The sequence below is a fragment of the Neofelis nebulosa genome, chromosome 2 (genome assembly GCF_028018385.1).
Source record: "Neofelis nebulosa isolate mNeoNeb1 chromosome 2, mNeoNeb1.pri, whole genome shotgun sequence".
Taxonomy (NCBI): Eukaryota; Metazoa; Chordata; class Mammalia; order Carnivora; family Felidae; genus Neofelis; species Neofelis nebulosa.
Window position 1 is genome coordinate 9,292,875 of NC_080783.1, and position 16,036 is coordinate 9,308,910.

At 46.3% G+C, this 16,036-nt stretch overlaps 2 protein-coding genes across 2 annotated transcripts in view; one reads left to right on the plus strand and one right to left on the minus strand.

Moving 5' to 3' along the window:
* The first annotated feature begins 3,000 nt into the window (after positions 1–3,000).
* SLC16A14 (solute carrier family 16 member 14) overlaps positions 3,001–16,036 on the plus strand; it is a 33,838-nt gene continuing 20,802 nt past the window's right edge. The window contains exons 1-2 of the mRNA XM_058702208.1: positions 3,001–3,569; positions 12,903–13,174. Coding sequence (XP_058558191.1) covers positions 12,916–13,174 — 259 coding nt within the window. The 5' untranslated portion in view covers positions 3,001–3,569; positions 12,903–12,915. The remainder of the gene's footprint in view (positions 3,570–12,902; positions 13,175–16,036) is intronic.
* On the minus strand, positions 3,474–4,256 carry LOC131505699 (proline-rich protein 2-like). The gene has a single exon (XM_058719544.1). It carries the CDS (start codon positions 4,254–4,256, stop codon positions 3,474–3,476), a length of 783 nt encoding a protein of 260 aa, XP_058575527.1.

Here is a 16,036-nt window from a genome sequence, read left to right on the forward strand (position 1 = left end):
CCACATCTTAAAAGTTTAGATAGAGACCTTAACTAGGTTGGGTCACATTTCCCAGGCAGGTGTTCTCAACACCACATCACCATCTCAAGGTTTTGTCCTTGGAGCACCTCTGGGAATGGGAAAGGCAAGTGGACCCCGCATTCCAAGGACAGGTACAGGGGTGGGGAGCTTCTGAGCGTCCAGGTCCCGGTCACGGGTCAAGTCATGGTCACGTCTTTTCCATGACCTTCCCCAACACTGGTTTATATATGGCCCACTCTAGTCAGTTTGGGGGAGGGGGATTTTTTTTTTTTTTTTACTGGTTTTGGGTTTTGTTTTTACAATTCAACAGTCTTTAGTTTTATACACAGTCTTGCACAACCATCACCAAAATCACTTTTAGAATGGTTTCATCCCTCCCTGCCCCCACAAGGAGCACTGTCCCCATCAGCAGACGCTCTCCATTTCCTCCTCCCCAACATCTCCAGCCCGAGGCAACCACTAACCCACTTTCTCTCTCTGCAGCGGTGCCCATTCTGGACATTCCCTATAAATGGAACCAGACAACATGTAATCTTTTGTGACTCGCCTCTTCTGCTTAACATTTTCAAGACGCGTCCGTGTGGTGACAGGTGTTAGTACTTCTTTTTATTACTGAATGACGTTCCATTTGACAGATTTCACGCATTTCATGTAGCCATTCATCAGCTGATAGTCATTTGGGTTGTTTCCACCTCTGTTATGAATAATGCTGCTGTGAACATCCAAGCCCAAGTTTGCGTGTGGACATATGTTCTCCTTACTCTGGGGTGTATACGGAGGCGTGGACCGCGGAGCCATTTGGTGATTCCTTGCTTAAACGTTGGAGGGACGGCCACACTCTTCCATGGCAGCTACACTATGTTACATTCCCACCAACAGATGCGAGGGTTCTGACGTCTCCACGCCCTCACCAGCACTTGTTGGTCAGGCTGACACAAAAGGAACCATCAGAGTCTCCTCGCCGTAAACCTGGAGGGGTGTGGGTAGGGCTGCCTTCCACCCCGAGGGATGGACGGAACAACGTCCCCGGGGCCAACGATGTAGTGTCTGCGTCAAAACCTTCAATATTTTGTGCTAGTGACTTCCCTAAAAGCTGATTTTCTTTCCCAATCTATGAGTAATTCACACCATTAAGCCACCAAAATTAAGTCACAGAATGTCCAAGTGCTTATTTCCACCCCAACTCCAATGTGGAGTTATGAAATCAGTTGAATGTATGATTAAAACCAAGAGAGGGGAGCCTGGGTGGTTCAGTCAGTTAAGCATCTGACTCTTGGTTTTGGCTCAGGTCCTGACCTCTGGCTTTGTGAGTTCAAGCCCCGCATTGGGCCTGCTGCTTGGGATTCTCTCTCTCCCCCTCTCTCTCTTCCCCTCACCACAGAGGAAAAGGTAACTATGTGAAGGGATGGATGCGTTCATTAACTTGATTGAGGCAACCATTTCACAATGTACATGGTGTATAAGTCATCACATTGTACACTTACAACACACACACTTTTATTCGTCAATTATACGTCCGTAAAGCTGGAAACAGAAAGAAAAGCAAAACCTTCTTTGGGCATCCCAGATGTGAACGACACATGGTCCAGAGTAGAAGCTCCTCGGAAAACAGATGACAGGTTGCCTGGGATGTGGGGACAGGGTGAGGCCTGGATTACCAAGGGCACAAGGAAAATCCTGGAGTTATTAGAGTGAGACGATATGGTTCCCCAGACTTAGGCTAAAACCCATCAAATTGCACATTTAAATACGTACAGCTCATACTGCATCACTTAGACCTCAATAAACGTATACGGTCTCAGAGGGGAAAAAAAAACAGACTTAAAAATCTCACAGATCTCTTTTCAAACAAGACGGGTCACCTGCCCTTGAGGTACTTCCCAATCTTGACATGCTGGCAACAGCCTGCTTGAAGTGAGTGCTATCTGAGGACAGCCCAAAGTACCACACAAGCCATCCAGTTGGCTCATGTTCTGATCAGCAATTTAAAACATTTGGAACGCATAAGCCTAGTGCCTCATCAAAACGTCCTAGGTTAGCCATAATTTCTCACAGTGTTCTCAATTATTTTCTAGTCAAGATTCGATATAAGAAATGGCGATGTGAAATACATGTGAATATTCTTTTTTGCAACAATAAGAAAATGAAACAAGAGACAAAGGAAAGAAGAAGGAAATCTGTGGTAGACAGAATAATGGTCCCGCAAAGACGTCCGCGTCCTAAACCCTAGAACCAGTGAACACGGCACCTGACGTAGCGGAAGAGGAATTAAGGTGGCAAGTGGCATTAAGATTGTTAATCAGCTGACCTTAAAACAGGGATACGATTTGGATTATCCAGTAATCCAATTACCACCGGGGAAACCCAATGCAATCCCAAGAGCCCTTAAAAGCCGAGGAGGGGGGACAGAGGGTGATGTGACAGCATGATGCATTGCTGTTGCCTTTGAAGACAGAACGTGGCCACCAGCCAAGGAATGTGGCACCCTCTGAACCTCCCCGCTCTAGGGCTGCCAGAAGGAACAGAACTGGGTCAACACCTTGATTTTGCCCTGGTAAGACCCACTCAGACTTCTGACCTCCAGAACTGGAAGATCATAGACTTGTGTTTTCAGCCACTAAAGTTGTGGTAATTTATTACAACAGCAATAGAAAACGCCTACAAAGTCCTCCGGGAGAGGGTAAAACAGCACTGGCTTCATTGATTCACATTCTCTTAACAAATTCTGCAAACTTCCCACGGGCGAAGAATTGTGTTGGCAACAGGGTACACACACGTGAAATGAAATGTATGCCTGGTGCCCTTGAACGTGTAGCAGACAAAAAGGGCAGATCCTGGAGAAAGAGCGGTGAGGGCGTGACCCGCAATGGGGCAAAGAATTAGGGATTTTCAGTCCTCTTTGGCCAAGAACCCTGCAAGACCTGCTCGACTCTTCCATCCACAAACTGCCATATTTTGCGGCCCAGACTTGGGTGAGGGCTTTCTTCCTCGCTTCTCCGCTCTCTCGGTGAAAGGGAAGGTACTTCTCTCACGGGCGTGTTGGGTCAGGCTTCCAACCCTTTCCTCCGATTATAAATGTGCAGAGCATTCGCGAGCCTCAGCCAAAGCTATAAACTTCAACCGGCCACAAGAGTGTGCACGTGAGGTGACTGCAATTTTTTCCTGCCAAACCAGAATTAGCCGGTATAGGAATGAACGAGCGTGGAGATTTGAAATTGCACCGATTGGAAGAAAGCCCGAGTTAGGTTCGGGCACCTCCAAACGTACCCTTTTTAAAGCCACACAGGACTGAGGCCTGGAGCTCGGAGCTCCACGACACGCTCACCTGGCCTGGCAGCGAGCGGCAGAGGGGCCCCGGGCGCCGGGCGCCGAGCGCACGGAGCCGGCCGGAGAGCCGAGCCGCAGCCCCCGGCATCTCCATCCAGGATGCTGGGCGACATTGCAACAAATCTCTACGCCCAGCCTCTCAGGGGGCTCCGAGGAAAACTGCAAGTTCGCGGATCCGGGCCGGGAGCCGAGTGAGGCCGCAGCCCCGCGGGCTGCGGGCGGTGAGTGTCCCGAGGCCGCGCCGCACCGGGGGCACCCTGGACTGCGGGGGACCGCTGCACCCCGGAGACCTCGGCGAGGCGCGGCGCAGGCCCGGGGCCGGGCCGGGAAGGCTGCCGGGGGCGGGGGGGGGGGGGGGGGGGAAGGGAGGGGGGTCGCGGGCAGGACTGCTCCGAGGCGCGGGGTCGCGAGCTGCGGGCGAGGCCACCGCGGGGCGGGCGGGGGGCCGCGGACCCGGGCGGAGCGCGGGGACGCGCGCCTCGCTCCCCGCGGCGGCCAGGGCCCCGCGCGCGTCCGGCAGGGCGCACGGGGCCCCCTGCACTCCGGCCCGGCCCCGCTCCCGCCTCCTCGAGGCCACCGTGGGACTCGAACCGGGCAGTGGCGGAGCGGAGAGGGGGACCGGGGGCTGCGGCCGGGGGACGTTCGGGGATGCGTCCCCGCGCGGGCGGCCGGGACTGCGCTCGGCCCGCTTCCCCGCGGAGCTGGCGGGTTCCGAGCCCGCCGCTGGACGCGGCTGCGCGGGATGGGGGTCTCGGGGCGCGGGGGGCGCGGGGCGAACGAGGAGCCCCCGAGCGGGGCGCGCCGGTGCTAGTCCCCCTCCGTGGGGAGGAAAGGGGGCTGGGGGAGACGGGGCGACGGGGCGAGGGGCCCGGCGCGGCCATCACCGGGCCAAACGCCGCCGAGGCCATTGGCGATGTTGAAGGAGCTGAACCCTGCTTACCAATTAACCCTTTTTCTTTCCGCGGAAAAGTTGATTCGGGTTAATTAGCAAGGGTGAGCGAGGATTATTGTCAAGGATTAGAAAGATTCCTTTTCGCCTTGTCTGACGTGTGTGTGTGTGTGTGTGTGTGTGTGTGGCAGGCAGAGAGACAGAGACAGAGACAGATGGTGGGGTGGATAAAACAGGTTTTGGAAACCCGCAGTCCTGGCTCCACTACCTGCTAATTTGATCTCTAAGCTTCATCCTCCCCCCCCCCCCCATCGACAAATAGGCTCAGTTTCCTCATCTGTGAAACGGGGACATTGATGCCAACCGGACAGGATCGGTGTGGAGAAGCCACCTAGCACAGCCCCTGGCCCATAAAAGGCATTTATATGTTTAGTTCTCCCCAGGACAGCGCGAACCCACGCTGAAAGTTTCCATTTCTTCTGCGCCGCCCTCTCTGCACTCGCCCAGCTCCCCAACCGTCTCAGCCCCAAACCTCTTCAGCCTGTTGGGCTCAAGTGCGCCCCCTAAAGGCCCAAGAGTTACTGTGCACACCAGGTCTAGAGGGCGAAGAATCCCTAAGAGCCCAATTGGAGGGGCACGCACCATCATGCTCTGTCCACCTTTCCGGAAGGTTGTAATTTCCGTTTTAACGGGGCGCTGTCCCCTTTGCTTGTCGCTTATACAGAACTCACTGCATGCTAACATCATCACAGAAGCCAAATTAAAAGCGAAAGACTTGCTTATAAAACTTACTCCCATAACAGAGTTGTAGAAAATTGAATTGTTTTTTTTTTTTTTTAATTTTTTTTTCAACTTTTTTTTATTTATTTATTTTTGGGACAGAGAGACAGAGCATGAACGGGGGAGGGGCAGAGAGAGAGAGAGACACAGAATCGGAAACAGGCTCCAGGCTCCGAGCCATCAGCCCAGAGCCTGACGCGGGGCTCGAACTCACGGACCGCGAGATCGTGACCTGGCTGAAGTCGGACGCTTAACCGACTGCGCCACCCAGGCGCCCCGAAAATTGAATTGTTTTAATCTCTGATACAGTCCAGCTGGCTGTAAATTGTTTTCACCTCAACCTGTGAACACACATATATGTAGCTGGCCTCCATTTTCATAGCCTTCCCTACGTTTATGATTATTGCTTCACCATTTGTGAACTCACACTGGGGGCAAATGGAAGGTTGGCTATTGGTCCCATAATCTTCCCACTGCCTTCCTTCACCTTCTTCGTTTCAAGGCCCTCATGTTGTATGCTGACCTTCCAACAGGCCAGCCTAGAATGGGTTCCATCTTTCATGTTGATCCTTAGAGGAAGCCCCACACTCTATGCCTCCGTTTACCCCAGTGTGCCCCATGCATGTTGTTTTATGCATGTGTCAGGATGTGGACAAGGTGGGAGAGCTTGAAGCCATGTGGTGTAGAAAGACGGGGAGCCTGGGAGACAGGGTGGTCCAGAACCTTCCCCAGTTCATTCTCCCTCTCTCCCTCTCTCCTTCTCTCTCTCTCTCTCTCTCTCTCTCTCTCTCTCTCTCTCTCTCTCACTGGCTGTAGACTAGGATTATAATACTCAAATGGTTATTTTGTATCTTATAATGATATAAATGCTTAAAGCAAACTTGGGGGTGGAGGGAAATAGAAATACGTTTTTCTGTTGTCTTTTGTTTGTTTTAGTTAACGTGGTCGGACAGTAGGTTAACTGTGATTAGTCAAAACAGGAATTACTAACGGAGAGATTAGGATATGAAACTCAGATGACTCTGTTGCCTGGTAATACCTTTAGGGACCTCCTGAGGACTGAATAGGACTCCGTTTTAGCCCCTCACCCCCCAGCAGTGCTCTCCATTTGACACTAACACCACATGCACCCTTACGTCTCTTGAATAAAACTTGGCAATTAAATGCTACTCACTGTCATTTATTTATGAGCAAATAAACTGGAAATGTTGAGGCAGCTCAATGGCAACTGCATCTCTTAACCCATAAAATTAATAATTCAGTAAGACTCTAAAGTTCTTACCGTTGCTTAGGAAAATGCTTACTGTTTCAAGTCATGGGGTGAAAAACTACAACTCTTGTTGTATCATTATTTCAAGCTTTGTCGTAGATGCAAACGGACTTTCGGAAAATGCCAGGTTGTTTTGGCTTCCTGGACAGGGCTGAGCATTATCCCCCAGATTGAAAACAAGGGTGTTAGTCCTCATCTAGGCCAGTCGCACCCCTTGTCAGGCCACCTGATTCTTCTCTTTCTGGCCCCCTGAGATCCTGCATGCAGGTAGCGGGGACAGAGGGAAGACAGCCACCCAACACCCCTTCTGATACCTTTGTAGGTTTATCCGCTGGGCCTTCTGCCAGGGCGGCTCTCTTCTGGCCTCTGAGCTTTGGGAAGCAAGGACTGCCTCATCACTTACCATCCTCTCGCTGCAGGGAGAGCAGGGTAGTGGCAGACTAGACTCCCCAGGGGAAGTGGCTCCCGAATCATCTGCTTTCTCTTTTACAGTCAGCCACTAATCTACAGCTGATCCCAGATAATGTTTATCATGGTTAGAAGATAGAGAGAGGGACTTTTATTTCGTTACCATAAAGTTAATATGTGTTTATTGTGATTTTTCTTTTAACCAACGAGATAAATTAAAAGGAGGAAAATTACTTTAAGACCATCAGCCAAAGAACAACCTCCCTCCACATTTTTCTCTCACCATATCAAGGTTTGGCTCTTATAATTTAGGTGAATCTTGGAGGAACAGTAGAGGAACAGGAGGTTCGAAGGAGAGAAGTGGGTCCCCAAAAGTCAGATGAAGAGAAGGTCATGTCCTGAAGGTTGAGAGACTGTGCCAAGGTCAGGGAGGTGCTTTCTCAGGGCTGGAGCGCACAGGTCAAAGGTGGGGAGAGGGGAGCAGGTGGCAGAAATCACATAGCAAGATAGCATTTTATCCCTCCCAGCTGTCTGCAAAGCGGGGAGAAGAAAAAGGACCCAGGCAGAGAGGAATAATGTGGGCAGGAAGTGTTGTGGTTGAGAATTGGATGGGTGTTTAAGACCTGGGATCACTTAAAAGATAAAAATAATAATGAGAATGGGATGTGAGGGAAAAGGAAAGTCAAGATGAGCCCCAGGACAGATCCATGAAGCTGTTCTTCCACTGGCATCCTTGGTTTCCCAACACCCACTTCTTCCCAAGAAATTCTTAGCCAGAACCAAAGCCCCAGTCTGGCGAGCAGCCAGCTTTTCCTATAAAGGTCCAGAGAGTAAGTATTTTAAGTTTCATGGACCATAGAGCCTTTAAAAAAGGTAAAAACAACTCTTAGCTCTGGGGTGTAGAGAAGGAGACTGTGGGCAGTGTGTGGTCCACCACAACCTACTTCTCCGTCCCCACCACCCTGTCCACACCAGGACACTGCCGAGAGAGCCCCACAATTGAAGGGATTCCTTGTGTATTTAGGATTATCGTTCGTTCCTCCTTCATCCGTTACAGCAGAACAGTTAGTAATATCCATGTGGTGTGGTTCATAATGATCATTATTTCCTTATTTTTTCTTCTGTTTTAAAACAATTAATTGAGGGGCACGTGGCTGGCTCAGTAGGTAGAGCAAAGAGCGACTCTTTTTATCTTGGGTCATGAGTTTGAACCCCACGTTGGGTGTAGAGATTACCTAAATAAATAAATCTTTAAAAAAATAATAAAATAGGGGCGCCTGGGTGGCTCAGTCGGTTAAGCGTCCGACTTCGGCTCAGGTAATGATCTTGCGGTTTGTGAGTTCAAGCCCCGTGTCAGGCTCTGTGCTCACAGCTCAGAGCCTGGAGCCTGCTTCCGGTCCTGTGTCTCCCTCTCTCTCTGCCCCTCACCTGTTCACATTCTGTCTCTTAATAATAAATAAACGTTAAAATTAAAAAAAAAAATAGTAAATAAAATAATAAAATAATCAGTTGAAAATGAATCGATGTCTGTTTTTTTATTTTTTTAATTAATTAATTAATTAATTAATTTACATCCAAGGTAGCATATAGTGCAACAATGATTTCAGGAGTAGATTCCTTAGTGCCCCTTACCCATTTGGCCCATCCCCCCTCCCGCAACCCCTCCAGGAACCCTGTTTGTTCTCTTACGTTTTGTCCCCCTCCCTGTTTTTCTATTTTTACTTCTCTTCCCTTATGTTCATCTGTTTTGTATCTTAAAGTCCTCATATGAGAGAAGTCATAGGATATTTGTCTTTCTCTGACTGACTGATTTCGCTTAGCATAATACCCTCTCGCTCCATCCACACAGTTGCGAATGGCAAGATTTCGTTCTTTTTGATTGCCAAGTAATACTCCATTGTATCTGTATACCACATCTTCTTGATCCATTCATCCATCGATGGGCACTTGGGCTCTTTCCATGCTGTTTGGCTGTTGTCGATAGTGCTGCTATAAACATTGGGATGCATGTGTCCCTTCAAAACAGCACACTTGTATCCCTTGGATAAATGCCTAGTAGTGCAATTGCTGGGTCGTAGGGTAGTTCTAGTTTTATTTTTTTGAGGAACCCCCATCCTGCTTTCCGGAGTGGCTGCACCAGCTTGCATTCCCACCAGCAGTGCAAAAGAGAGCCTCTTTCTCCGCATCCTTGCCAACATCCGTCGTTGCCTGAATTGTTCATGTTAGCCATTCTGACAGGTGTGAGGTGGTATCTCATTGTGGTTTTGATTTGTATTTCCCTGATGTTGAGCATTTTTTCATGTGTCGGTTGGCCATCTGGATGCCTTCTTTGGAGAAGTGTCTATTCATGTCTTTTGCCCCTTTCTTCACTGGATTATTTGTTTTTTGGGTGTTGAGTTTGATAAGTTCTTTATAGATTTTGGATACTAACCCTTTATCTGATATGTCATTTGCAAATATCTTCTCCCATTCCTTTGGTTGCCTTTTAGTTTTGCTGATTGTTTCCTTCGCTGTGCAGAAGATTTTTATTTTGATGAGGTCTCAGTAGTTCATTTTTGCTTTTGTTTCCCTTGCCTCCGGAGACGTGTTGAGTAAGAAGTTGCTGTGGCCAAGATCGAAGAGGTTTTTGCCTGCTTTCTTCTTGAGCATTTTGACAGCTTCCCGTCTTACATTGAGGTCTTTCATCCATTTTGAGTTTATTTTTGTGTCTGGTGTAAGAAAGTGGTCCAGGTTCATTTTTCTTCATGCTGCTGTCCAGTTTTCCCAGCACCACTTGCTGAAGAGACTGTCTTTATTCCGCTGGATATTCTTTCCTGCTTTGTCAAAGATTAGTTGTGGACCCATACGTTTGTGGGTCCGTTTCTGGGTTCTCTATTCTGTTCCATTGATCTGAGTGTCTGCTTTTGTGCCAGTACCATACTGTCTTGATGATTACAGCTTTGTAATATATCTTGAAGTCCGGAATTGTGATGCCTCCAGCTTTGGTTTTCTTTTTCAAGATTGCTTTGGCTATTCGGGGTCTTTTCTGGTTCCATACAAATTTTAGGATTGTTTGTTCTATCTGTGTGAATAATGCTGGTGTTGTTTTGATAGGGATTGCATTGAATATATAGATTGCTTTGGGTAGTATCGACATTTTAACAATATTTGTTCTTCCGATCCAGGAGCATGGTCTTCTTCAATTTCTTTCATAAGCTGTCTATAGGTTTCAGTGTGTAGATTCTTCAACTCTTTGGTTAGGTTTATTCCTAGGTATTTTATGGGTTTTGGTGCAATTGTAAATGGGATAGATTCCTTGAATCTCTTTCTGTTGCTTTATTATTGGTGTATAGGAATGCAACCGATTTCTGTGCGTTGATTTTATATCCTGCGACTTTGCTGAATTCCTGGATCAGTTCTAGCAGTTTTTTGGTGGAATCTTTTGGGTTTTCCGTATAGAGTATCATGTCATCTGTGAAGAACGGAAGTTTTACTTCCTCCTGGCCCATTTCGATGCCTTTTATTCCTTTGTGTGGTCTGATCGCTGAGGCTAAGACTTCCAATACCATGTTGAATAACAGTGACGAGAGTGGACATCCCTGTTGTGTTCCTGACCTTAGAGGCAAAGCTCTCCGTTTTTCCCCATTGAGGATGATATTAACGTTGGGTCGTTCATATGTGGCTTTTGTGATCTCGAGGCATGCTCCTTCTATCCCTGCTTTCTTGAGGGTTTTTATCAAGAAAGGATGCTGGTTTTGGTCAAATGTTTTCTCTGCATTTGAGAGGATCATGTGGTTCTTGTCCTTTCTCTGCATTTATTGAGAGGATCATGTGGTTCTTGTCCTTTCTTTTATTGATGTGATGAATCACATTGATTGTTATGCAGATATTGAACCAGCCCTGCATCCCAGGCATAAATCCCACTTGGTTGTGGTGAATAATATTTTTAATGTATTGTTGGATCCGGTTGGCTAGGATCTCGTTGAGGATTTTTGCATCCATGTTCATCAGGGAAATTGGTCTGTAGTTCTCCTTTTTAGTGGGGTCTTTGTCTGGTTTTGGAATCAAGGTAATGCTGGCTTCATAGAATGAGTTTGGAAGTTTTCCTTCCATTTCTGTTTTTTTTGGAACAGCATCAAAAGAATAGGTGTTAACTCTTCTTTAAATGTTCCAGGGGTAGAATTCCCCTGGAAGGCTATGCAGCCCTAGACTCTTGTTTTGGAGGAGATTTTTGATCGCTAATTCTATTTCTTTGCTGGGAATCAATGTCTATTTTAAAGACGTTATTTAAATTGAGTAAGACATTCCAGGTATTGGCTGCAAATTTCACTTTCCAAAACAAAGGTTTTCATCTTGCACTCATGCACTTGCTATTTTACATTTGAAACAACATAAAATCTCCCAAGTAGGCATAGAGAGAGACAGAAGTGAAGAACTCAAGTTCTGGTTCCTAATCTCTACGATAACCGTGCTGTCAGTTCACCTTGACCGTCCTGCTGAAGGTGGTGACATGTGGCATCACAGCAGCTGCAGACCTTCTCTGTGCCACAGAGAGATCCAACAATTCTGAACCCATAGGAACTTACTCTCAAAACAGATGTGCGTAGCTGGGGCCACCTGCGTGTCAGGGCCAACCGTATGACCAGGGGTCCTCTGAAATAGCTCCCTCGGATGATACAGTGCCTACGAAAGGATAAGTAACAGCACCCTGCTGATTTGAAGCTTACAGACAGAAAATTCAAATGTAATTGCTTGAAGCTTTGACCAGCAAAAGATCTTTGAGGAGAGGAGTATTTTATCAGTGATGTCGTCTGGATTTGCAGGCACATAGTGATCATAAAAAACAGACCAACTTTTAGTGGTTTGTCGTTTTAAAGTCCTCCCCTCAGGACGCTCAATGATGCTCTAATTGCCAGCTTCTGGGGAGGTGCTTCCAGCGCTCTGTCCCTGGTGCTGCACTCCCGTGACTCTGCAGCGATGCCCTGCAGGGCTCAGCTCCACCTTCCAGACTCCCTGACAGTCATTGCCACTTGTAGGCAACCTGTCTCTTCCATTTTCCTGAACATTGATGCGCCTTCATAACCACCATCCTCTTCATTGTCAGCCGGTGACCTAACTTCCTACCTCACCCAAGAATTAGACCATCAGGTGTTACTTCTCATGCCACTACTGAGCATGTCATCTGCATATACCCTCTGCTTCTTCTGGTCTCAGGGGACGGACTGCTCCTCCTGGTCAAGACCAATTCTCCTGTCCCACCACCTCCACGATTACTGTCTCTGTCTGTCCTTCTTCTTCTACTCTTTATCCTCAGTTCTCATACATGCCCTCAATGATCATCCTAAAAAATAAAGATGAAACCAGAGTCCTCACCAGACCTGGCATCACAGCCCCCCTGCAGTTCCATCCAACCCCCAGGTCTCTCCTCCAAACATCTTGAGATGTAGCTATGCAGAGCATGAGTCATCATGCCCGTTTCCTGTACAAACTCAGCGCTCAGCTTTCTAGTTTCCCAGGGAATGCTGGAATAGGGGTAGGCGGAATGGGTAAAAACATGTGTCTTGTGTATAAGACCTGGGTATCACTGTTATTAGAAAGCTATGTCTCCCATTGTAGAAATAATAAATTGGCCTTCTAGTTTACCAGTCTCTCCTGAGTCGGGTTCACATGAGTTGGTCTTCTGAGGCTAATCCACTCTGGCTGTACCGAACAAATGGAACGCTTGGACACGCAAAATGAGAACCAGATGCTTTGCCAAGGGCCCTACCAAGGCAAAACTACCCCGAAAGCCTGTTTAAGGCCAGATGTCTTCCTTCTGTGACATCTTTGTTGTCACTTGTCCGTCCCCATCTCAATAGTGGACACAAGGCATGGGCTTTAAGGTCAGGAATAGCTGAGTTTGATTCCTAGGTTCCTGTGTAGCCAGACTTACTGGCCGTGAGAACTTGGGAAAGGCGTTTCCCTTCTCTGAGTCTATTTCCATTTCTTTAAAAAGTGGATAATAACACTGACATAAAGGATGATGGTAAAGATGAAACGGGTTTCACAAAAGTGCTTGGCAGTAAAAAAGTAAGGAGTGTTCCCAAATCTGCACAATGACAAATTGAATCTGAAGGTCTGATAGGATGAGGCCACTTTGGTTACAAAAGGGGAGGTAGAGCTGTCCAAGGAAGATAAGGATACTTTTGGTTTGATGTACAAGGAAATTATTTGTCATGTGTATTTCAGAAAATCTTGGAAAATGTATACAAGTCATGAAGATATTGGGTATGATTTTGAAGACGACCCCAAAGATAAGAAGACGCTTAAGCCCCACCCAAACATTGACAGTGGGTGGGCTTGGATGGTGGTTCTTTCCTCCTTCTTCGTGCACATCCTCATCATGGGCTCCCAGATGGCCCTGGGAGTCCTCAACGTGGAGTGGCTTGAAGAATTCCACCAGAGCCGCGGCCTGACTGCATGGGTCAGCTCCCTCAGCATGGGCATCACCTTGATTGTGGGTACGTTCGTGTGTGAACTCTTATAAAACTGAATAATTATAAATTGACAGTTTTCCACTGTAAATATGTTTTTATACTGTTGAAACATTAGATACTAGACGTTAATGATGGCACTATTTTTTTTTTTATGGTGGCAAAATATATATAACATCAAATTTACCGTTTTTAACCACCTTTAGGTAGGGGCACCTGGGTGGCTCAGTTGGTTAAGCGTCCAACTGTTGATCTCAGCTCAGGTCGTGACCTCTCGGTTCGTGAGATTGAGCCCCACATCAGGCTCTGCGTGGATAGAGAGGAGCCTGCTTGGGATTCTCTAGCTCCCTCTCTCTCTGCCTCCCACCCTTCCTTTCAAAATAAATAAATAAACTTTAAAAAATGTTGTTTAGCCACTTTTAGGTATATGGTTCATTGCCATTGAGTACATTCATCAACACCATCCATCTCCAGAATCTTTTCATCATCCGAAACTGAAACTCTGTACCCGTGAAACAGTAACTCCCCAGTCCCACCACCACTTTGTTTTCTGTCTCTATGACATGTAAGTTGAATCATACAGTATTTGTCATTTTGTCTGATATTACTATTTGAATGTTATAAAAAGTTGGAGTGTCTTAAAAACTGATCATTTAAAAAATTTTGCTTCATTCAGGGCGCCTAAATGGCTCAGTCAGTTAAGCGTCCAATTTAGGCTCAGGTCAGGATCTCACAACTGGTGAGTTCGAGCCCCGCATCGGGCTCTGTGCCGACAACTCAGAGCCTGGATCCTGCTTCAGATTCTGTCTCTGTCTTTCTCTGCCCCTCCCCCACTCATGCACTGTCTCGCTCTCTAATACAAATAAACATTAAAAAATTTTGCCCCGAACTCTGTTTTCTTGACTGCTGTAATTCATTAGACATCATTACAGATGTGATGATACTTAACTACTTTAATTCTTTAATACTTAACGAATATTTGTAAAAGAAAAAAAATTTAGAGAAAACACCATAAAATCAACAACAATCTTATTTCAGAGTTCCAATTATTTAATTTGAGATATCAATCCTATGCTGTTGAAAAATCTACTAAGCTCCTTTTAGAAAGGTTTCTGATCTAGCTAACAGGAAGGAATAATAATATATTTTCTAGTTAAACCTGAACGCACACCAATCTGTGAAAGCAATCCGTAGGCAGTTGGAGATACCAAGCTAGACAATTATCATAAATGTAACATGTTATTATCGCCCATGGGTTTCCTTTTGGGAACTAAACAATTTTTACTGTCAACTAATACTTAATAAGCATCTCTTCCCCTTGCCTTATCTTCCCCTTGCCTTATCTCTTGAAAGTAAAAGCCACACTTTTACATCAGATTTCTCTTTAGTTTCAAGTATTCACAATATATTTTATACTAGAAACATAAATGGCCTCAAATCTTTTTCTGGTTCTGTGAGAGTTTGCGTATGACGGGCATCTGTGTGTTTGATGGAAGCCTCCCTTTTCAGTGATCTCCACGTTGGTAATTAATCGCTTGAATCCGACTCAAAGATTTGTTGATCTTGGCTGGCATTCAGACAGTGTTATTGGATAATACAAACAACATTAATAATCATGGTAGTGCTAATAATGGAAAACAAGGACAAAGTGTTATTTCTCAAGATGTGTGTGGAGTAGGCATGTTTATCAAAGGGAATTAATACTAATCTTGCTTTAAAATTACATCAGGGCACCATTATGTATGTGTGTGAGGGAATTACGGACACATCGTCTAGCCTGCAACATTAAGGAACTGACTCCTTCAACCCTGCACTGGCCGTATTAAAACAAGGACTGTCATCCGAAAAATGGAGGATGGTTTGCTTCAGTGTAGGGAATACACTACGTTTGTGTTGGATGTGATTCAGCCTTTTCAGTAGGTCACAGAAGGAAAACTGTGCTTCTAGCACACTTAACATCCGTTTTTCTTACTTTTTAAAAACTAAATCTTTAAGGGGTGCCTGGCCAGCTCAGTCCGTGGAGCATGCAACTTTTGACCTTGGGGTTGTGAGTTCGAGCCCCATGCTGGGTGTAATGACTACTTAAAAATAAAATCTTTACAATAAACAAATCTTTAAGGGGTAGAACAAAACACTTACAGATTCAATCTAGGAAGCGCATACCCACCGCAAAAAAGAAGACTCCGCAAAAAGCCAGCATACGAAATGTCCCATTTCCAAATCATCCAATAAGGTTGTCTTAGGTACGATTTTGTGTTTCACAAGTTCTACAAAAGTAAGCAATGGAAGCCAGTCTTGAAATTATTGGAAAGGATTTTGAATAGGACCCTCACAATAAGAACACCTAACTCAGAGCCATGGTGAGATGTGATTGTCCTCTTTTATTGGGAGGTAATTCAGAATTCTGTTGGAGAGTCCGTGAATTCCAGACAGCGTGATTTCAGTGCGTAGACTAACCTTTCTACAGGAAGGGTGGGTGCCTGCCGGATAAATATCTTTTGCCTCGGAAATCATAACCCAGAAACATTCATAGTTATACAAATAAAAGGCCTGTTATCTTATCATCGTCTTAAACTGCCATTCATTATCTCAAGTTGCCTGATACGGGGTGGCTGCAGATATGTAGGGGTTTTTCCAAGCCAGAAGCCCAAAAGAACATCTCTCCTTTATGTAGCACTTCTTACATGCCAAACGCACCTTATGTATATGATCTCGTTTGATCCCACAACAACGCGAGAGCCAGACCGTTGTCTCTGTCTGACGTAGGAAGAACTTGCAATGCTCACAGACTTTAAGCAACTAACTGAAGGTCGAACAGCCGACAAGTGTGAGGCAGGCTTCAAAGCTGGTCCACTGGACTCCAAAATCGTGTCTGCCACACCACACTGT